General features: G+C 39.9%; 2 protein-coding genes across 7 annotated transcripts; one reads left to right on the top strand and one right to left on the bottom strand.

Moving 5' to 3' along the window:
- Nucleotides 1-16: 16 nt before the first annotated feature.
- LOC118414354 lies at nt 17-3,582 on the bottom strand. 4 transcript variants are annotated; one of them, XM_035818364.1, is made up of 3 exons: nt 3,428-3,582; nt 2,149-2,309; nt 17-1,999 (listed from the first exon to the last, which is right to left on the bottom strand). In XM_035818364.1, the coding sequence occupies exons 2-3, from the start codon at nt 2,299-2,301 to the stop codon at nt 1,499-1,501; spliced, it is 654 nt and encodes a 217-aa protein (XP_035674257.1). In that variant the 5' UTR covers nt 2,302-2,309; nt 3,428-3,582; the 3' UTR covers nt 17-1,498. The 4 variants fall into 4 exon arrangements, with proteins under 4 accessions (XP_035674257.1, XP_035674256.1, XP_035674258.1 ...); XM_035818363.1 differs by having other exon boundaries at nt 3,331-3,467; XM_035818365.1 differs by lacking the exon at nt 3,428-3,582 and adding an exon at nt 3,312-3,421.
- Nucleotides 3,461-20,688, top strand: LOC118414290. 3 transcript variants are annotated; one of them, XM_035818233.1, is made up of 11 exons: nt 3,461-3,569; nt 10,622-12,436; nt 13,750-13,836; nt 14,254-14,421; nt 14,671-14,858; nt 15,187-15,330; nt 15,502-15,616; nt 17,386-17,563; nt 17,825-18,057; nt 18,494-18,733; nt 18,922-20,688. In XM_035818233.1, exons 2-10 carry the CDS (start codon nt 10,648-10,650, stop codon nt 18,721-18,723), a joined length of 3,132 nt encoding a protein of 1,043 aa, XP_035674126.1. In that variant the 5' UTR covers nt 3,461-3,569; nt 10,622-10,647; the 3' UTR covers nt 18,724-18,733; nt 18,922-20,688. The 3 variants fall into 3 exon arrangements, with proteins under 3 accessions (XP_035674126.1, XP_035674124.1, XP_035674125.1); XM_035818231.1 differs by having other exon boundaries at nt 18,494-20,688; XM_035818232.1 differs by lacking the exon at nt 3,461-3,569 and adding an exon at nt 6,353-6,781 and having other exon boundaries at nt 18,494-20,688.
- The last annotated feature ends 1,933 nt before the right edge of the window (nt 20,689-22,621 follow it).

The following is a 22,621-nucleotide window of genomic DNA, read 5'->3' as shown; positions in this document are numbered from 1 at the left end:
GAAAACTGGATGAAATGTGTGGTCATTATTTTATTCATTCAACCAAGGTACATCCAAGGCTGCTCAACTATCTTAAGGCTTACTAGGGGCTAGCATGAACTAGGAATGGATTACCCATTGGGACTTACAGTGTACTTATCAGTAAGTATGGAGGGCTCAACTTCAACTCATCAAAGCCTTACTATACAGTCCTTATGAATAATGCCATTTCCATATAGTATAACACCACTGGTTATTAAACTTACAAGAAAATTCCAATGCAACAAAGGAACAGATTTCTGTTGGAAGACAAATATTTTACACATTGAATTTGAAATTACAAAATGGACCCTAAATAGAAGTGGTCACTTCAGCATGTCATCATTCAGGAATATTAAATTGCAGTTCAATAACTGGTAGGCTCAAAAACTGAAACACATTGGCCTGTACTTGCACAATTTTGTTGTCAAAACACTTCACAGTGCATTAATGCTGAACCTATCGGCTTCTGTCAATACAGAACCAAAACTTTGGGAAAATTTCTGCATCACTTACATCATGACTCCTTCAAACTAATGTGTACAAGAGCATGAAGAGATGTCCTGTGCCCTCTCATCTTTCTTGTCTGAAAGTACATACATGTATATGTCTAGCTATATTCTTCCTACTAAGTACTTGTCTAAATTAAGTTCATAAACTCTTCATCAATATGCATATGATAAAGTCAACATTTTGTGACTGCTAATAAATATGTACATTGACTTGTAAGAATATCTACAACTGCAGTTCATACTACATGTAAAATGTACCAAAGTAAACTTGTGATCATTGCCAGGCTGTTTGTCTCACAACATAAATACCATTATCATATCACATACATCAGTGGTCATTGCACTCGGGCGTCCTCAGAAACACATAAATCATATGCAACAGTCATGGTTACAAAAATAATCTTAGATCAAAACAAAAAGATGCTGAAAGGAAACTCAGCATTGTGGTACAAAAGCAAGAACCCAATATTAGAAAGGCTTTGCAAGGTTCATTCTTCATAGTCATATCAGTGTGTACTTTCATAGACTAGAAGTACACACCTTCCTCAAGTCATCTGAGTACAGGTTTTATAGAAAATTCTGAGCAGTATACACTTCATCCTAGTTAGCCATCAACAACCTTTGATATATCATAAACCAACATATAATTCAATTGCCGGTCTCAAAGTCTTTCTACAGCAACAGTTTCTTTTCCTGGACAGCCAAACTATGGAACTCTCTCAACGACAACTGTTACACTCTTGTCTAAGACTTATCAGCCTTCAAATCAAATGTCTACTGTTTCTTCTTGTAGAATTATTTCTTACTTCTTCGTCCATTGCCTTGAAGCGGTATAATAACCTTGCTCTGAACACTCGTTAAAAAAAAAGGATAAGCTATTATCTTAAGGCATTTTCTACTGGCTTCTGAAAACCAACGGGAAATTTAGAAATTAAAGCTGCTTTTCATTTCCACACAAGTTGGAATGTTTAGAAGTCACCGTAGTTAAGACTGGCATGGTACATCAGCAACTGAGAATTAGAGTATTCCAGCCAGTCAGACGAGCGCCGCTGCACACTTTCCACGCCACTCAGCACCGTGGCTGTGAAAGACAGCAGAGTTCCAAGACACACTAGGGCAAACCATATGTGATACATCTTGGCAAGGATCTTATCTGTAAGTCGCTGTTTACTGACTTCATCCGCAAAGCTGAAAACCAACATCAGAACAACAAAAGCAGCCAGGAGGAGGAATGTCATCAGGTTGCCAACAAAAGCAGAAAACTGGAACAGGTAACGTAGGCAGGGGCGGCGGGATACACCTTGGTAGCAGTCACAGCATCGTCGAGCCAGGTTGGACAGTACCGAACACAGAATGACAGTCCCACTGATCGCTACTGCAGCAAACAGGAAGGAGAAGGGGCAGCGGCCATCTTGGTCCAGCTCCATGTTCCAGTTCCAACATACTGCCACCTCTTTTGTAGTATTTTCCTGCAACACAGGTACCATTCAATTTGATTTACTGATATCTAAAATAAGTTATTGTCTATCTAGATTAAGATATTATTAAGTAGCATTAGGAGTTCACAATTGCAGTAGTTAGATGTTTTGGGTCTGCCAAAGGTCCGACAGAGACTTACCGGTACACCTGAAGGAGAGATGGTTGCTATTGGCACATACAGGGAGTCATCTGATACATCCAGGAACACAGGCAGGATACTGCTGAATGTCAGGAACGTGCATAAGAAGGACACCACTCTGAGGGTGGTGGGGTGGCACCCTTTCAGGGCCATGTCTGGTTCTGTCAGGAGGAAATAGCACAGAGAGTCATGACATCACAGATATGATAACAGTTACCTGTTCAACTAAACATTGGGTACCTACTGGCAGCTAATACACCCGATATTATTATTATTACATTTACGAGGGGCGAGTAAGAACAGAAAGAAACAAACATGCCGACACCCGGGATCAAACCCGGGTCGGCAGATTACAATCCAACGTGCAAACCACAACACCAATAGCTCTAGAGCCATTGGAGTGGTCAGTTTGGCAGCGCTTAAACCCCACTGTTACACTACTCCTTTTCTTTTCAAGATTCGTCCTCAAATCTCCGAGATCGACATCCCTGTGTGGCACATCTTAGCCTGCTACTCACTGCGTTGCACATTTCTAGCCTGTTACTCACAGGGCCGGTGTGGGAACCAATGTAGAAATACGAGGGGCGAGTAAGATGAGAAAGAAACAAACATGCCGACACCCGGGATCGAACCCGGGTCGGCAGATTAGAAATCCAACCACAACAGTTTGGTCAGTTTGGCAGCGCTTAAACCCCACTGTTACAGTACACTACATTTTAGAACAAATTATGGGGGGGAGGGGGGCGGCTTATGCTAGACAAATATGGCATACATAGCTTTGTCGTGCATATCTTTAGTTACTAAAGCTCTATTTTACATCAGAATTGTACCACTTGTCGAGATTATATAGTGAGGGCAATTTCTCATGACCACATCCTTATTGGCCATTAGCAAGGAGGTTTTAAAAAATGTTGTTTTTTTTTAAACCTCCTTGGCCTTAGTCATATTACCGGTTTAACCTCCTTGCTGGTACATTTGTATGTACTACTGTTAGATTAGTATACTGTTGTAGATAGTTTATAATTGTTAAGCTTATTTGCCATACATTGTACCTGCTACAATCGTTGCGCAATAAAACTTGACTTGACTTGACCATGAGCTCAGCTGAATCAAATAATATAATTTAGAATGGCGACAAAGCCTATTCTATAATGTTAACCTACTCCAGAGTTTATTACAGACCTGTTGACCTGGAAGACGACAGCTGACAGTACTAAAATCTGTAGTTTCGCACCAAACAAAAAATTATGACCAAATTTCCTCGTGACTCCTGCCTTACCTTCCCGGGGTCAAAGGTCAGGACTGTGTCCCGCCATGCACCACGGTATTTGGACATGTTGTGACAACATGGCGGCGGAAAGGTGCTGACCGCCAAATTTGTCAGGCTTCTGGACGATCTACGGTAACTTTCTTCTCAATCGGTGAGTGTTTGGCCTCCTTTTCTGGTTCTTAAAAGCGGTTGGTCTGTTGGAGTGTTCTGCAAAATGTCGTAGGGGGAGCCTTTCGCCAGTAAGAGCTTACAAAATATCACAACAGGTGTCTGAAAGTCAAGAAAATAATTTTCCCTTCAGGTGATTCCTATTTTCCTTGATATTTGATATAATAATTACTTCTGTTTACTCCAGTTTATATACACCGGGTTGTGAACGATGTCAGTAGAGTCTAGTAAGGGGGCGTCCTGTCATAGCAGAGGTATCAGCTGCGCATGTGCCATAATCATAACGTTATACATACATGTAGTTTTACACATGAACATCATGTGATGTTCACTTGTAGTGTTTACTTCTAGATTTAAAAATCCAATATTCAAGTAAACATTACGACCAGGCTATGACACCAATAATGCCCACACCGAAAATCATATGACTTTTTTATGGGTGGCCTTTGTGTATGAATGGATATGGATAAATCTGTTACAGGGCATTTATCATGAGACAGATGTACATGTAGAGCATAAATTTGACAAATTGCCTACCCGTTTTGAATATACGATTACAAGTTAATCCTGTCAATAGCCATAGCCTCACAAGATTGTAAAGGTAAAGCAAACAACTTTGGTACTGTCACAAAGTATTTGATATCATTTTTATGTTAGTTGAAATTTAAAGATTGAAAATTCTTGAAAATGTAATTGTAAAAAAAATAGCATGATGTACAAAAATATATATTAAGCAGTTTTATAATCATTAGCTCTATTGTATTATCTGTTCATAATTTACTGTGTGTAACAGTTACTAGTGTTACAAACTCATCTCAAATTGTATGTTACACAACACAATTAATCTTAAGTGATGCCATGGTATGCCTACAGTATGTAGGAATATCATTTGTGCTGACACAGTTTGATCAAGTGAACATCATTGCAATCATATTCATAATGCTGAGTCTTAAAACCTGTTTTAGATTTTTTTGTCACACTCAGAGCCCAAATTTATGTTGATAAGTGTGACTCATATCATTTTATCAGTTCCAAGGCCTATAAGTGATGGTACAATGTATAGCACTCACCTACTAGTGCACTGCTCTGTATCACTTGGGGTATCATGATCAGGTTTCTTTTGAAGTTTTGGTATACAGTATTTGGTACAAGTAAATGCAAATTCCTGGCATTCCTATACTGTGAGTTGCCCAAATGTTTGTACATTGTACATTGTACCAATTTCCTTCTTGTAAAATGTAAATGTAAAAAAAAAATCTTGGAGTGATATTACAACATGAACCAACAAGAGACTGAAACTGATCCCTATAGATGGACACCAATGCTGTGGTAGAATTGTATAGGATAGGAAACACAAAGGATAGAAACTCACTCACTCGCTATCCTTTATTTGATTATAGGGAAATATGATCACACTCATGATAGATGCCTTCTATTTTCTATCTCAGGCATCATTTGCATTTGACAAGTTTATTATTTTCTCTTGCTATGGATCTTCTGTCAATATTGTTTTAACCTAATTTGATGTTTTGCTTTTATTGTTTTCAAAACAATTCCTTCTTGAAAGTTGATTCCTACGTGTACCTGTTTCCTTTGCCTTGATCTGGTGATGCAGGGCAGTGCACACGCTTTGTTGGAGACTGTTGCCTCCTTTGTCTTCTGATGTTTTCATGCCATTTCATGATCTCCAGTGACTTCTTAAGGAAGACTGTGGACTGTCTATTTGCATTCACCTCATCATTGAATAAAGACAAGATGGTATATGGTCAGTAAATGAGACCAATGATCCAAGTGTAATTAAGATTAATATTCATGGTCATCAGAATTAATATTGTTTTGACAACTATATACTTTTCTTATAACTTCAGGCAGTGCATTACAAAAATGCCTTTTAGTGTACACCTTCTGCCAAAGACAGTCTGTCAATGTTGTAATGCATGTGTTACTTGGTATTTGGTCTGAGTTGCCAACCATGTCACTTCAAGCCCTCCAAAGTACTAGTAACTGTTTCATGTAATGTGATGACAGTTACTCAGTGCTTGTAGAAGGATATCCTCCCTGCACTTGAGGTATGTGTATCCTATGTGTTCAACCAGACCATGGCCTTCTCCTTACAGAGTTTCAATAACAATTTGGCATCAGGCTTTGTATGGGTGCACATGTGCTTTCCCACATATGAATGGTACATAGAATTCCCAGAAAAATGGTGCGTAATATATTTTTTCATGGAAAAACTATAATGACAGAATTATTAATGAATAGACTGTGATTATATTGAATGCAACTCTGTATTGTATGAGACAGCTTTAGGGTCGTACAAAACTGCTTGTGACAGTAGACACACCCACATAGAGCAGATCCAGTTACTCACTACTCCCACCCATTGTGCTCAACACAAAAGTCAATGGGAGCTTAACCCTTACAGGTGTGGTCATATGACGTATTCCATAGGGGAACAAAACACCAGTTTGCTACATGTCCCATTTTCCTTGTCCTGTGTCATGTGACGATCACCATATATTTTGGTCTACTACAGTAGTACTAAATAATTCAGCCCTCCATGACGGTGACTATACATTATTATTAAAGGAGTCAGCAGAGGCCTTTCTGTTTATAATAGGGATAGGATTGTCAGGACCTGGGTTGAGGCTTTTATCATTCATAATTGAAAATTTATGAGGTAGGTCATCTTAAAACTTACTTAACAACACCAATATGATAAAAACTAGGTCAAGTGGTGCATAGAAAATTGTGAGTTGAAATATTGGATTTATTTGTTCCAGTTGATTTTACAATTAAATGTAGTTTATCCCTGTATTGCATTTATTTAAGACCAGTCATTTAATTATTGTCAAGTATGGATAATGCTTCATAATGGTCTGGTTGGTATTGAAAATGTGGAGCAAGAAAATTGATTGTTGAATATGCGGGCAATAAGAGCTTTTCACCCCTTTGCTTCGAGACTAAATGGCACAGTCCACTACTGCAAAATACACACACGAACCTTTGCTGAAGCAAAGGTCCATGCCCATCGGTCAATAGTGTAGGTGGGTGGGAGACAACAGATGGCCTGGCAACACCTTCTGTTTGGTACAAACCGCTGTACAAATTGGATTCAGATTTACTGGAGAATTTCATGAACTGCAAGGAAAGACAGGTGCAGGGATCCCGGATGAACTGAAAACAAGAGCAATGGTAGGAGCATGGTATCGTAAAGTCTAGATCTTATCTCGGGGTTGTTTGTCTTTGAATTGTTGTCTCAAAAATTAATGGGCTGCGGTGACCCGTGTGCAGATATTGCTTAATATGATGATCGTTCTGTACACACAGTTTTGCATTTTTGATACTTTGAGGTCAAACCTGTACATCTTCTGTAGATCCATGTTTCTCTGTTGTATTACTGGAGTCTTAAGATTGTGTAGCTTAAGTAATGTCAGACTCAGAGCATATGTTGTGTTTTAAGGTAAAGTAGGAAAATCATAATGTATTTAAGTAGTGAAATCTCCATGGGCCGGCAAACTATATCCTTGGTTTTAGATAGCTCAATTTCACTCCAGTGTATCTATATATGTTTCCAGATATTGAATTACTGATTTCCATGCTGATTAACCATTATGAAAGTGGTATCAGTGTCTATATCACATGGATTTCTGTAAAGAAAAGTCATGTATGCAAAATCTTTTGATATGGAGCTAGCAATGGAGTTAAATCGTACTAGTATGATATGATGGCTTTGATTTTCACATTGCCTTTTAAAGTAGACAATAGATTTTTCCTGCATTGTATATGCCATCAACATGAAAATTGCACTGTACCTGACATGGTAACAAAAGTGATAATGTCAAATAGCTTGTAAAAATGTTGGGAGAATGTCAGGATCCTGTCTGACACAGATCTCTACAATTACTCATTACTTTTGTCACCTGGAAGGGTGCTAGGCTGCTACCCCTGAAACATTTGGAATATCCAAAGCTAGTTAGCTCTCTGATTTCACAGCTGTTACATGTACATGTTGAATTTATGTTGTTGTAAGGTTCAGACTTTAGAGCAATGATATATTTCTACCAAAGTCACAGATAACCATGATATTTCCCAAATAGGTTATTCCAGTATGTGTTTCAAATGGTTGCTTATTTAAAAAAGTAGTAATCTTGGTGGCATTAAATAGGTTTCAGCATAACAAGGAAACGTTGATAAAAATTTTAGCTATCTGTGCTGTACTAGAAGCCTCCTTTGTTAAGCATTTTCTTGTCGTTTGGGAGTACAGTTCAATCATCTACAATGGTGCCCAACAACTTATAAACTGTCAGGATGATCCTGGAGAGAATGTTTAGTCATGTGTTTCTGGAAATTTAATAGAACTTGCGTTGTTTTCAATTTCATGGTGTCGGGTATTGCTTGTAAATAAAATATACATGTGATATGCTGCAATTAGCTTGACGAATATGAAAGCCAAGCATGCTATGGGATATGTGAGTGTTAGATATACTGCTTGTGAGGAAAACCAAAATGCAAACAGGTGGTATGATCATTTGTGTAGCAGTCTCCCTATGTCCTCTACACAAACCCTTAGCAGTCACAAAGTTTGTCTTTCTTTTGGTCCTGGCAGCTCCTTCACTCTAGTGTTTTTCTTCATGACTGGCTATGTATATACCCGTATCTGGCTCTGACACTGCTATTGCTGTGATGGCAATGCTATTGACAGCACTAAGTCAACAGCTCACCCTGTTAATAAAGAAATAATAGCAGGTACACTGGTGTCAATTTATCACACCTGTTGTCTCACATGTGTCAACTAGAGTTACAGGTACAACCATGCTCAGCACTTAAGAAAAATCAAGATGTTTGTCTTGTTAAAGTTGGAAAGGAAGTAGTCGGTTATCCCTTTCAAGATTTTCAATATACAGTACTTCTCTAGCAATCATTTCTAGTAGAAGGGGTAACTGATTGTGTCTAGTTCACTAAATCAAAATAAATGGGAAATATCTTGCAGTTGGATGTGTTTTTGCTGTTACCACATGAAAGTTATGTAGTTTGTAAGTGCCCTGTTTCCTAAACCTTGTTCGTGACAAGAAGGCATTATTCCATAATTAGCAGATTGTCGGACAGTCCCAACAGATCAGAGTGGTACCTAAAGCCACCAATCTAGGACAGTTAACATTCTTTCTGTAGCTAGTGATGACTTCATGTCTTTGAATAGCATTCAGTGAAATCACTGACATATCCAGGTGTTACTAGCAGCAAACTTGGGGATGAGTACTCATTCAACCAGAAATCTTCACTGCTTGTAGTGTACAATCTGCTGGTGCTACATTAAGAATCATGTAAATATGATTAACTCTATGGTATTTAGTACATGTATGTACATTGTATCTATTCTAATAAAAGCGCAAAGATTTGATGGGTATAATGTAGATTTGACATATGTGCAACTGTGTAGTTTCTGTAAGTAATGTTTAGAGACGTTTTACAAGCTATCTATTCCCTGTCTTCAATAATGTCATCAAGTCTGGCCACCTTGGATCAGGAAGCCTGAACTGAACTTTATGATTTATAGCACATATGGAGCAATAGAGGAGCAATTATAGTAAAAGGTTTCGTACATCGTATGAGCTAAGAATAGCTCTTAATGATTTTCTTTTTTCACGTCAGTTTATACATTATAAGATCTATGGCACAGTGTTTACACGATGCCAGCATTGCTAAGTAAGGTCCATTCGTAAGTTGTAGCAGTAAAAGATGTAAGAATGATGATTGTTTTTTATTGTAACATTATGTAAATGATTATAGCCGTGGCCATTATGATAAGTTATTCTTATGTGATATTGAAGATCTTACAAGAGCAACATACTAAATACTGTTGCACGTGTAGATTTCTACCCGACAGAAAAAGAAACACAGCAAAATATCTGCTTTTAATTTTTTTTTTTTTTTTATTGAAAGGATTACCCAAGACACGGTTCGTAGACTATTATTGGGGTAAGGAATTACATGTTTTGTACATTGATCTGTCACACTCACTGCTATAATTGTTTTAGTGCAATAGTACGTCCTATCAGTAAAGCATGACAAGGTCAGGTACTGTTTCAACAGTAAGGCCACACATGATGTTGACCTAAAAAGGTGACACGTATCAAAAAGGGTAGGCTCACTGACATTGATAACTGGTGGACAAAAAGAAATCTTCCATTACAACTTGTTTAATATGCTTCTGACACGAAGAAAGTAATCATTGTCTTGAATACATACTGCATACTGAAGTTCAATCAGCGATCAGAAATGTCTTCTACGTGTAGTAGGTATTTTCTTCTAAAGATATTTTACTTGAAAATGTCCACCAGAAATTTTGATGTTACCCACAATGTACAGTCCCTGAACTCCTAGTCCTAACTACATAAATGTAGCTGCATTATAAAGAGGCTACTTGTTCCAAAGTTCCTTTATTTCTGTGGCCGTGCAGTTGTGTTGATGTGGGTTGATAGTATGTCAGCAGTTTTCCCCAGTGAAGCAGGTTTTTGAGATGGAATTTGATAAGTAATAATTCAAGTCCAGGGGGATTCATTAAAACCTTCAAAGGTTGCTTTGCCATTGGAGCTGTGCACGATGTATGATGTTGATGTCTATCACGACTTTATGCTGGATGTCTGGGTTGGTCGGTCTAATTGTCAAGCAATTACATTACAGTTCTATAGGGAATATGGCTTGGTAGAAAGTATAAACCCATTTCAGTCAGTAGTCCTCCATGCTCAAGTCATGTATTTCCAAATATGTCAGTAGGTGTGGTTTTCACTGTGTGTTTTTTATATTATGAAATCAATGGCATCCCGAAATAAGTTGTATAATGCATGAGATGAAATTCAGGTACACCAATGTATTGTGTTAGGTAAGTAATGGATACAGGGCATACATTGTATTTAAAAAAAGTTGTTTTGCTGTCATTTTTGGTAGCAGTTCAACTGGAGCTTCTGTAGGTTATTTGCTGTTCTTCATATCATCTCCATTTGCTTGTAACATAATGATTGTTTTGCTTTTCAGGAGGTGACAGTTACCAAAGATGTGACATGGGAGAGGAAGGTCTGCCACAAGGAGGGGGGCTCTCCAGGCTCCCACCCCTGAAAGGGGGTCTGTCCTCTGGGATCGCACTCAACCCCCCTCAGTTCCTCCCTCCCATCTCAGTCACAAGTTTAGAAGACTCAGGACCACTTCTCCTAAACCAGGCTTCCCTCCAACCCAAATATACCTTACACGTGGCAGACGCAATGCGACCAGGATCATCCGAATCAGAGCGGTCTTTGGCGACGCCGGTGTTTGCCGTAGAAGATGTGGAACAAACAGCCGAAGTTCTGGGAAGTTGTTTCCGCTTGTTAGATTCTTCTGGTCACATTGGCCTGCAAAGACGTGATCACGGCGTTTCATTCATACATTGTCGCAATGGGGCAACTGTTGCAAAGAAGTACTCTGAGCTGAGACATTTAATGGAAAGTAGGGCTCATTTGCTTCTACTGAAAGACTGCGGACTGAGAGTATCATCTGCAACAACTTTTGTGCAGAGTATCCAGCTCATGGTGAATGAGGAGCTGAAGGTTTGGCAGGAGATCTCCCAGGCGAAGACTGAGGTGGAAGGCACAAGCTCCCGGTTGGAAATCCTGGGCAGCATCTGTGACGACTTGCGGTCTCACGTATTACACTGGGACGACATACAGAGAAGGATGTACACAGATAAATGGCTGCGGGACTGTGTACTGCGACTGCAGGAAGAGCTGTCTCCTGTACGGGAAATGTTGTTGCAAGTACGTGATGAAGCCCTGTACTGGGTACAGAGACTCATCATGACGGGTCTGCACGTCTTTGCACACTGTGAGATGGGAGAAGTGTCCAAGAAAGGCTTGTGGAGTATGGCCCGTGGGATTGAGGTTTACAACTCCCTTGTATCTCAGGTCCAACATTCCAGGCATAGACCAAGATACAGTGCATCCTCCCAATCTGACAACTCCTCACTCCTGCATGTGTCAAGGTCTAATTATATGTGCAATAGTTACACAAGTGTAAAACCAATTCCACTGCAGAGAATCCTCCTCATCCTCAGTCATGAACACTCTAAAAAGGCAGCAAAGATTGTGCATGACTTTTTCGCTGGGAACCCTGAATTCCAGTCCCTTGTAAGAACTCCTAACTTGCCAAAATTTGACTGGCAAGGTTATCCCAACGATCAAAATGGTCGTCAAAGTAGCAATACTTCGGACTACCATAGCGACACTGCAAGCCAAATGAGTAGTACCACAAGCATGATGTTAAAGGTCGGTGACCTGAAAGCTCCTGATCTTTCCAAAGAAGATCCTCCTTTGATTGAATTCACAAAGGAGGAAGAATACCTCATTTCCGCATTCTTAGAAGTCGTGTCAAAGTCCACAAACTTCTTACGACGTACTCCCAAGAAACCAGCAGCTCCGGATGGTAAGGCAGTTGCAACGGAAGGGAACATGAAAGCCAGAACTCTAACGTTTGGTGAGTACAAGTTTCCCACTCCTCAACAAAACCTTCACAATGGCAAATCAATGGACAAACTAAATGAGACTTGGTCCGGGGAGGACACAGATGCAAGCTCTTCTACCAACGGCCAGCGCAGACGGAAGAGTGTGCACTGGGGAGACAGTGTGGACTCCAGCCTACGAGTTCACCTGCGTGGGAAGTACTTACAGATGGTGTGGCAGAGCTTTGGTGCCAACCTGGCAGAGATGGTGTCGGAGCCAGTGTGGAGAGGGAACCCTGCAGGAATGGGGCCCATTGTCCTGTACAACCCTACAGTAGCCATGTTACTGCTGCACGTGGTTACACAGGTGTCTTCCAAAGGTCAGCCCAGCCATTATTTATTTTCTCCATTCAATCAATTCAATTCAATTCTGCATTGCATGTTTTTATGTCTTTCTGCACTATAAGAAGATCACATAAATACATTACATTCTAGTGACTTACTTACTTCACTTTTTTCCATTGTGATTTTATACAGAATATTTTGAAAAACACTGGAGTACTGTCCTTGGTGCTGAATAGCCAATCAACTGCCCCTTGACTAGTTTTGTAATCACAAAGCCATACTAAATGGCCAATTAAATGGCCGTACAGAATAGGCAATCAAATGACCATGTGCGTGTATATGAATGATTGTTTCAACATCTTTTTTTTTACGCAAGTCATCCCATCAGTAAGGGGAATTACGTGAATTTCACACGGTTATAGAGTGGCTGTTTTATCTTGACTTAATTTGCAACATGTTACTGAAAAGATTCATTGAATGTGAATGAAAGAAAAGGCAAGTCACCAAGGATTTATGAGTTGAATGGGAACAGTTGATTACCTTCAGTTTATAACCCTGTCTACATGTACCAGTGGCACAGGTGTTTTCAGACAAGTTCTCATTATCTGGTGTCATCTTGCTTGATAAGACAAATGACTAGTGTCAGGTGTGGGAGATGAGGTGATCATTGATGTGCAGCACTTCGTCTGGGGAGCCAACTTAAGTAGGAAAAAGCCAATCAAACTTGTTGAAACTATTATCAAACCTGTCTTTTGCTGGCTTGTTATGGAAAACTCACTTGTGTATTAGGTTTATCTACTTTTTTTTATAACAGGATGCTCCCACAGACTATATTGGCCAGTCCTAATGTAATTGTAATGTATGCTTGTCATGTCATGACAACATGTAATGTAATATTATGATCCCAAGGGTTGAGTATAATCAGATGAACTGATAACATGCACACTTTGAAAGCCTTACAGAGTATGAGGATGACTCATTGCGATCCATGATTATCAGATTTTAAAGCAACTTAAGAACATCAAGTTGATCAACGTCAGAAGTTCAGAACTTGAGAAGAATTTTTGTCAATTCATGATTCAATATAACACTAAAATTGTAAGCAGTGAAATTAATGTGAAGAGGAAAATGCTATGGTAGTAGTAGTTGCTTAAAAGTATAATGAGAGTGATAGAAGAACTTAAATATTCAGGGAATCTAGGAAGTACATAGTATAACAAGTATGGTACTATGCAGTCGTTTGTGTTATGAATGTTATTTCAAGTCTAACATCAGTTTCATTTTGTTTTCATTTGAAAATCAGGGTGATCTTTTCACCAAAATTAAGTTGTATGTTTTGTTTGCACAGACATGCTCCCCACAGCAGCAGTAGCAGCACTGCAGCCTGTACTACATAGCTTACACCACACAGCTGCCATACAGGACTGGGATACTGGTAAGCTGCATACATGCTCTGGCAGGGTTTGATTTGAAAATGCTAAATTTCATGCCTCTTTATTAGATCCAAGCCAGAAGGTTGTAGTATTTTCAGGTATTCCTGAAAATGGTCACATTGCTTTTCTGCACTTTGAATTTCTCCAACAGCTTGGTTGGCATAATGTTGATTTTTCATCTTAAACCATTGGTAGTATTGTATGAAACTTCAAAGAACATTCATTTGAAACCTATTGTCTTTGTGATTTTACTCCTAAACTTGGGTACTATATAGTGCTTTGCAGAAGATGGCTGGTTGAAGATGTATCAACTATTCAATTTTTTCTCCAATATCAGTGAAGTAGAGTTGCTCTTATGGTACTTATGATTAGGCCTATATGTTAGATATTCATAATGCCCACTGTTTGAATACCTCCAGCATTTTGTGCTGCGCTGTCTACATCTGCCAAAGACAAGTGTGTGCCTGTACCCATCGGTCCTGGGGACTTTGGCACACAGACAGTACAGCTGTGCCGGGAAGTGTGCTACCCCCTTCTGAGTGTCCTGCAATCAGTGGAGAACAGCCTCCAGAAGGGCTATCCCTCAGGTAAGAGATTTTCCTTTGAACTAAGGTCAACTAATTAACCAACCACCCAACCAACCAACCAATCAGCCAGCAACTAACCAATCAATCAATAAGTCAATAAACTGTGTTGCATAGCTCTATTCGTCTTAACCACTCTGTCCAGAGGTCAGGTGTTAACATGGTAGAAAGCACAATGCATACATCTGTATGTGTTCTTATCTAGAAAAAACAAACTGTGTACATTTTTCTACCAACACTTTACTATTTCAGGACAAAATGGTGTCATCCCTCCCCTGGCAAACTACCAGACCCAGCTGTTGCTGTCCATCCCGCCCACTCTGGCCCGGCTGGTGGCGACGCTGCAGTCTGCCTCACACTGGCTCAGCACCAGGACTAACCTGTACCTGTCGTCATGGACACTGGACAAGTTCTTACTGCTGTCACAGAGAGATCTCAAGGTAGGGCAGCATTCCTGCTACACCTCTTAAGCAATAATTTTCGTACTTCCAGCAGGGGTATTGATGTTGTTTGTCCATCCCAGAGCTGAATGATGAGACCTCACAGTCGTAAGGAAGGGTGAAACTGTAGCTGTCTGTTTGAAATGGGGTTCTTAAGACTGCACAGGGTACCACATTGTGGCTTAATTATGTCACCATCTGACAGAAAATGATAGTTCTGATGACAGCTGACATAGAGTTATATAAAAATCAATTAAATCATGCAATTATATGGTTACTCATGTGTGCATGCCATTTGTGATGTACATTATCCTGTGACCCTGCCCAGGTGTTGACTGACACAGCAGTGATGTCCCTGAAGCAGAGCAGACAGTTGTACATCCTGGCAGAATCAGGAGGTGCAAACTACCAGCTCAAATTGAGGCTCAACCACATGGTGCAGCAGCTCAACCACATCAGTGCTGGTCTACATGTAAGTACCATAGCATGGCCACAGTCTATACCAAGTATTTTTTTGTTGTCTTTCTTCATTCTTGTCTTTGAACTATTGAAATAAGGTCACTCTTGTTAAACAACGTGACTACAGATTGTATATCGACCCATGTATGAAGCATGTATTAAAAGCTTGTTTGTACCCCCACAGTGCCTGTCCAGTGCAGCAAGTCAAGCCTTCTCACAAGACTGCACCAAGATGACCACTAACTTCTGGCAGGAATGTATGCCAACAGGCAAGGTCTGGAGGAAGAAGAGCAGTCTGGGTAATTTCCTGTTGTACACTTTTGTACACATTATTATCATGTGTGTATTGTATAGATTATTGGACTGGAATTCAGATCTTTTCCAACATTTGGCCTGTTGGAACAAATGGCAGTTAGATCAGGTCTACTTCTATCTCAGCAGCAGGGAATGTACATGAAGAAGATAATTTTCTTGTAAGGCCACAGCAAGTAAATTTTATGGATGGCATCCACTGCATCCCCAAGGATGGCAAAAAAGATGCCCATATTTGCAAATTTGGATATGTTGACAATTGCTGAAGGTTAACAAAGTTTCAGTATCTGGACAACTTGGACCAACATCCTGGTCAACTTGGCCTATTGCCTTGGTCAACTCGGCCCAACACCCTGATCAACTCGACCCAACCACCAAATTCACACAAAATATAACAAAAACACTCACCTTTCAAACAGCAACCTCCTGACTCTAATTTTAACTTTTTTCTTTGCTACAATGAAGGTTGGCACAATGTATTTAGTGAATCTTCATGTGCTGGAGGGCCAGGTCACATTGGCCTGTGTCCCAGGCCATGTGTGGTCGCTAGCTATACATAAGCTTGAAGCATATATTTCAATGTACAAATTCATGGTGAAATGTTCTGCATTCTGTACACGTATTTCAAAATAAAGTTCAGTCAAAGCTTGCACAAGCAGCACATCCAAGCTATGTTAGTATGTACAAGTGGTGTTTAATTGACTGGGGTGATCAATGGGCTGAGTTGACTGTACTTATATTTCTTATGTTTTTTTCCTGAAGTCAATTGTGAAAAGATCCATGTGTGTGCCAATGTAAAAAAACTGGGGCAAGAAATTCAATTTGAATTCGTTTTTTGGTCTTTTACCCATTGATGCCAGTGGGGCTGCCATGTCTTGATGTATGAAATGTTTTCCACACCTTGATACCTCAGGAAATCTCCTTAAAGATTTATGTGGCCATTTCCCAAATCGTCTTACCAAAGACGTCTGTATGCGTGTAAAGTGAGGCCTTAAAATAACTCATTAAGTGGCCACTACAGCAACCTTGGCATGTCCTTGCCTTGTGTGATCCATGGAATGGTGCACTCATGTGTGAAAGCTTCCTGCCAGAGTAACCACAGGTTGGGCTGGCAGGCTGTTAATGGATCAGGACGGGGGATTCTGTCTACTAGGAATAGCATTCTCCTTCACACTCACATTCACCTCTAAAACTGCCTGGAGGATATGTTGTACATTAGACAGATGGGCTGTGGTAGATGCCAAAAGTTACAACAGAAATCTTGAAATACAAGGAGTTATTCAGTGATGATGATAGTAAAATGTCAATGAGGATTGAACAGATGGTGATGATGATGTCTAAAATATGAGCAAGGATGTGACAAAAAGTGAAAACAGAATTAGTACGTCATTTTGGCAGTATAACCTGCCCCTGTGTTCCTTCCCTCCATTGGGACCTCAGGGGGATCTCCATATCTTTCTGCTTGGTTGGTTATACATGTGTATAAATGTATGTATAGAATGGGAGTGTGATCCCAATTGAAGTTTGTAGTTTGTCTATGAATAGGGTTGTAGATTATTGAATGTGTCTTAGTTACAGATGATGTTGCCTGCTGTGGTAATGTCACAACCTGCGGATGTAACACCATCAAAGTATCATTGAAGTTTCATTGACCTGTCAGATAGAATCATAGTGGGAAGATACTCTGATGTATGTTTTGCCTGTAGTCATTGCTCTGTTGTTTATGGTTGTTATTTTCTCCTGTGTTGAATTGTAGATCTTCCAGAGGAACCCAATACTTATGCTGAGCAGGCAGTGGAGACTGTGCTTTTCCCTGTCACAGAGGGGGTGAGCAAGCTGAAGACAACAGCCCAGATCTCGGCTGTTTCAGTTGCTGTCAGTGCCATGTTGGAGTCCTGGTTGAGCCACATACTGAAGGAGAGGATCAAGTTCAGGTGTGTACTGTATTTAACAGGCTAAAGAACTTACATTGGAATTCATTTCAAGTATTTCTGTATTATAGTCCTTAAACATTGTTCACTGTGATGGCTTGTAATATTTACTTATACATTTTTACAGAAAAATACTTATAGTTATACAGAAAAATTGATAACAAATTCATTATCTATACGTAGTTAAAATTAACAACAATAAGGCAACTAACTACTCAACAAACACACTCCACACATATAGGTAAATGTACTTTGTTGTCACAGTTACCATGGTGCGCATCAGCTACAGCTGGACTTCGGCTGTGTGAGAAACTTCATCTCCTCAGAATTCAGCAGCCTGTCTGCAGATGCCCAGCAGAGCATCCTCTCCCTGGATGCCTTCAAACATGTGGAGGGGGTGGTCACACTGCTGAAGAAACAGCCGTTTGGCAGGAAAGGGAAGAGCGAGACAGGGAGTGATGGTGGCCTGAAACTCAGCCACACTCTGGAGTCAAACAGTGAGTGGATGGAAGTTTTTACAACTATTTGATGCAAAACACAGTAGAAGATTGGAACAAAACTTTCCTTATCCAATCCCTCTTTCTTTTCTTCCAATGAGTCTTCGCTAGGCCCTCTTCCTACCCATTACTGCTACCGATAATACATGTACTTTGTGTGAAAAATACAGGATTTCATTTACCTTTTTTCTAGAAACCAGCCAAATTTTTACAAGATTATCACATCTGGATTATCTATAGTTAATACTTACACTTGTACTAGTATGTCTGTGAAACACGAGGCAAGTAATACAGTCACCTGGCTCCTGGGATTCGAACCTAGGCCTGCGAGCTTAGGAACCCAATGCATCAACCAGTTAGACTGGTCAGTTGGTGGCACTGGAAACCCCACTGTTACTTCTGCAATATAATGATACATATGTGTATATTGCTGCAGTGTCTGAGTACAGCCACAGTACAGGCCCCGGGTCCAACCGCGGTAGCTTCAGCAGCGACAGTCCTATCGCCAATGGCAGCGACAGCGATGTGGCCATGGGCGGCAGTGAGGAGGATTTGTACCGCCTGCCCAACCGCCAAGCATGGCTGGCCCTCAGGGTGCATGGTGGGGAGAGACAGTGGAAGCTGCCATCCTTCCCTTGCATGTCAGGACAGACGGATGTGTTATGACCTGAACTGGGCAAGTGTCAGCAAGACTTTGTCAGGCTGGAGCAACTCATTCATGTGTATTGACTTAAATTTGTCAAAAGAGTGAGCTTTGCCAGAGGGGGAAGATCTCTCCCTTCTTAGATTATACTGCTGTGGCAAAGATGATTTCTTTGGTCAATATTCATTGCATCTCATTGATATTTGGCATGGTTGTTGTAGGCAATTGACTGGTGGACCCTAAACTGTACAAAGCCATGAATGCCCACATTGTGTTGGTCATCAAGATTTGCAGATACAGGATGTACATGGGATGGCCAAAGAATTTTCTGGGGGGAGGGGCTGGATTTCCAACATGTTATTATATAATGTCTGTGATGGAAGGAATGTAAGTTATATATATACAAGGCACCATCTTCTACATGTAAGTCCATTTTCTGCAGTGCAGAATAATAATTGAAGTACATGTAAGTATATTGAAACCAGGATTTCCTAGCATGTACATGTAGTCAAACATGAGTAGGGTTAGCTGTGTATAACGAACTCAGCTACACCATAGTACATGTATCAGTGCTGTGCCATAGGTTTGACTCAACTTTGTTTTGGGATGACAAGATAATCAGTGTGAAGTATGATGTACATGTCATGTGGCGTTACACTGCTTTGTAATAAAAATACTGTACATGTAATACTGTACATGTATTATGTTTTATGTAGAGTCATAGACTGTTTTGTGAATTAGAAGTAAACTTGTTTCTCCCTCCTATGTCATGTCAAGTTTTGTTTTGTGAATATACTTTGGGCAGCTACTGCAATGTATGAATACAATAAAATGTATAAATTTTGATATGAACTATGATACATAGTTTTAAAAGAGCCAGGTCTTGTACAGAGATACAGAAATCATGTTGCCATTGGTGAAGTGATCGTTATCTTTCATGTTTGTGTTGAGGCTAAAATAAGTTTACTACATGTAGGTTAATGTGATGATGTGCTCTTCAGGAATACATGTAGATTGAAGTAAAAAGTGACTGCAGGTTTAAAGTTATTGAAAGGACATTAATTGTGATGAATACAAAAATGTAGATTAATCTAGATATTTTCGGTCTTTGATGTGAAAGTTATATTTTCGTTTGTGTTGTGTGCGCTATGTAAAAGTGAGAGGGTTTTATGTGGATTGAATCTACCTCAGGACATGTTTACCTGTGCATATATTGTAGAAAGAAATGTTGCGATGTGTAAACATCAGAGCTCTTTTTATTGCAAATCCTTATGAATAAAAAAAGAATACAGGTCAGACACCAAAATAATGTCGACCACATGCTGATATTCAGTCATAACATTCCTTATTATTCTTTCCTTCAGAAGTGACTATTTGCCTCCACTCACGTCTATGTGTATTTATGAACATGTACCAGGAATGTCCAGAGGATTCCTGTACAAACTAACTAGTTACGCTAGCCTGGTATCTAGCAGTATTATTGCTACTGAGTCTCTTCTGTCCTCTCTGCAAATGTGGAGAGACAGAAGAGACTCGGAAGATATGATACAGCTGGCTACCAGGCTATAGTTTGGTTTTAGACTCAACAAAAGAGTACAATACAAAAAGCAATGATAATACAATAAAGATGGCGTATAAGTATGGGAAAAGCATTCTGTGCTTTTTAACTTATCTGAGGTTTAAGTTGGTAATGGTAAATGTCATATGAATGATTTCCATTAGAGTACTTTGCTGTAGGTAAGTTCCTTAGGTGGAACCTGATTGCAATGTTAGGAATGGGATGTCAGCTTTCACTACTCGACATGTGTCTGTATAATCAGATGTAAATAAGAGATAGCTCACCATATGAATTTTAGTAATATTGTTCTGATGCTTTGGATATTTTAGATTATGCTGAAAGTTTTCTATGTATACAGTACATGAGAGCTGTGTAGTAGTCCATTTGGACTGTATCTGTGGAAACAAATTAAAAATGTTCATTAAAAAGATACAAGCGTACTTGCCATGTTTTACAGTCATCACTTCTGCAGCATGACATTTATGATTCAAAAGAATAGATGTTTTTCAATACATTTGACTGCAGCATTGATCGTGTTCCATGTGGAAAAAGGTCACGATAATCTATTTGTCACTCTGTAACAGAGGGTATTGTTTGCTCAGGTTGTTTGACAGTATTCCAGATCATTTGGTTCCCATGTACAAACATGATGGTGTGCTTGTCTGTACATTGACTTACAGTTGACTTTCCAGCTGCTCTCTGTGGTAGGAATTGTCCATGTGAAGGAGGGATGCTGCAAGAAGGCAGTAATATCTTTCTGTAAGCATCTATTACTTGATGAGTCATTGAAGTTTCTTCCCTAGTCTTTTGCCCATTCTGTTGATTCTTAAGCTTTACTTCTGCAGTTCTGTTGGAATCCCTGATAGGTTCAAGTCGTCTCGGCAGCTTCTGTTTGAAATGAAATCGATTTGAAACAGAACGTGTGGGGAAGGCAGCTGGCCCATTTGTACCAAGCTGGAAGTCTTGGTCAGGTTTAACAGCATGCTTGCCACTGAATTCTACTTGCCTGACTCGATCCAGGGCGTAAGACAGCGACTGCTGATTCTGCAAATGAAAGAGACAGTTATAAGATAAAGACATGAAAGTATTGATTCAAAGAAGTATCCGCAGCTTGTGCACAGGTTGGCAGTACCAACTCTTCTGAATGTCTAAGCTGAGCATTCAACCATGATTTCTCATGGTTCTATTCTTGGTGTAAACTGTGTTCTAGTCCCATGTTCCCACCCACCTGTTGAAGTAAGGACCTCCTAAGTTGCTGGGCTTTCCCCTTGTAACTGAGCTGGCGCTGGTGGGCATGCCTGTACTGCTGGAACCACTCTGGTACCTTCAGGTCCTCCTGGATCTCTTCCATTCCTGTAACTAACAACCCTTTCAAATGTTACGGTTAATCCCTTTAAAATAGACTGTGGTACACTGATCGGAAATTTGCTGCAGTATTTGCTGGCTGTACACTAAATCAAGCTTTATTGGAAGCTATAGAAAAAAGGACTTTTTTTATTAGCTGGAGAGTAAGGTTGTGCTGCATCATAAGTATGGCTGCACAGAATTGAATACATGGGCATTGTGTTGAGAAAATAGCCAATTACACAGCTCTACAAACAGGATGTGATGGCTTCAAATCAAACAACTATTTGCTTCAGTTTTGTTCATTGCTGCACAGGCTGCAAAGGCAGGGTGTAAATAGAATGTTTTATAACTTGTGACTAACCTGAACTGTGGTGTCCTTCCCAAGAGAAATGTCGTCAACTGTCCAAAACAGAGCTGTAAGTTGAAATATTCATCCACTCCAGGAGAGAAAAGCAAAGTCAAGTATTTCAAAGGTTCCTCTTGATAATTTAAGTTCAAAGCATCAGCAATCAGACCATTGGTGCCAGTTGTGGAGTGGTTTACACTTCTATCAAGTACCACTCCTACCACTGGATTCCTAGTTCCTCGACAAGGGTTAGCCGGTTGGCCTTTTGTGATATCCAGAACCATAGAGTGCGCGTGCCGTGGCAACAGTGCTGGGCAGACGTAACTTGTGTTCCGTGTAAACAATATGTTGCCATGAAGTTGACCAATAAATTAGATGTTAATTGTGTCACCAAACAAGCCATGGCCTAAGGTGCCGGGTGGTAGAACAATGAAATGAGATAACAGGGTTAGCAACTAAATGCACATTTGACTGTTACCAGGTAACTGGTGACCTGATATAATCTATAGGGAAATCCCTACAAAGGGAGATAAAACTAACCTGGTAATATCAAGACTATTCAATTTATCTACTTTTCCTCCTTGTCTTTACTTTCTGTTCGAAACATTATGTAGGTGACACTTTTTTCATTAAGCTTGGGTACAGTTGTTGAGCTACTTGGTCTTTGAAC

The sequence above is a fragment of the Branchiostoma floridae genome, chromosome 4 (assembly GCF_000003815.2).
Source record: "Branchiostoma floridae strain S238N-H82 chromosome 4, Bfl_VNyyK, whole genome shotgun sequence".
Taxonomy (NCBI): domain Eukaryota; kingdom Metazoa; phylum Chordata; class Leptocardii; order Amphioxiformes; family Branchiostomatidae; genus Branchiostoma; species Branchiostoma floridae.
The sequence above is the reverse complement of the archived record's forward strand: the minus strand, read 5'-3'. Positions and strand labels throughout refer to the sequence as shown.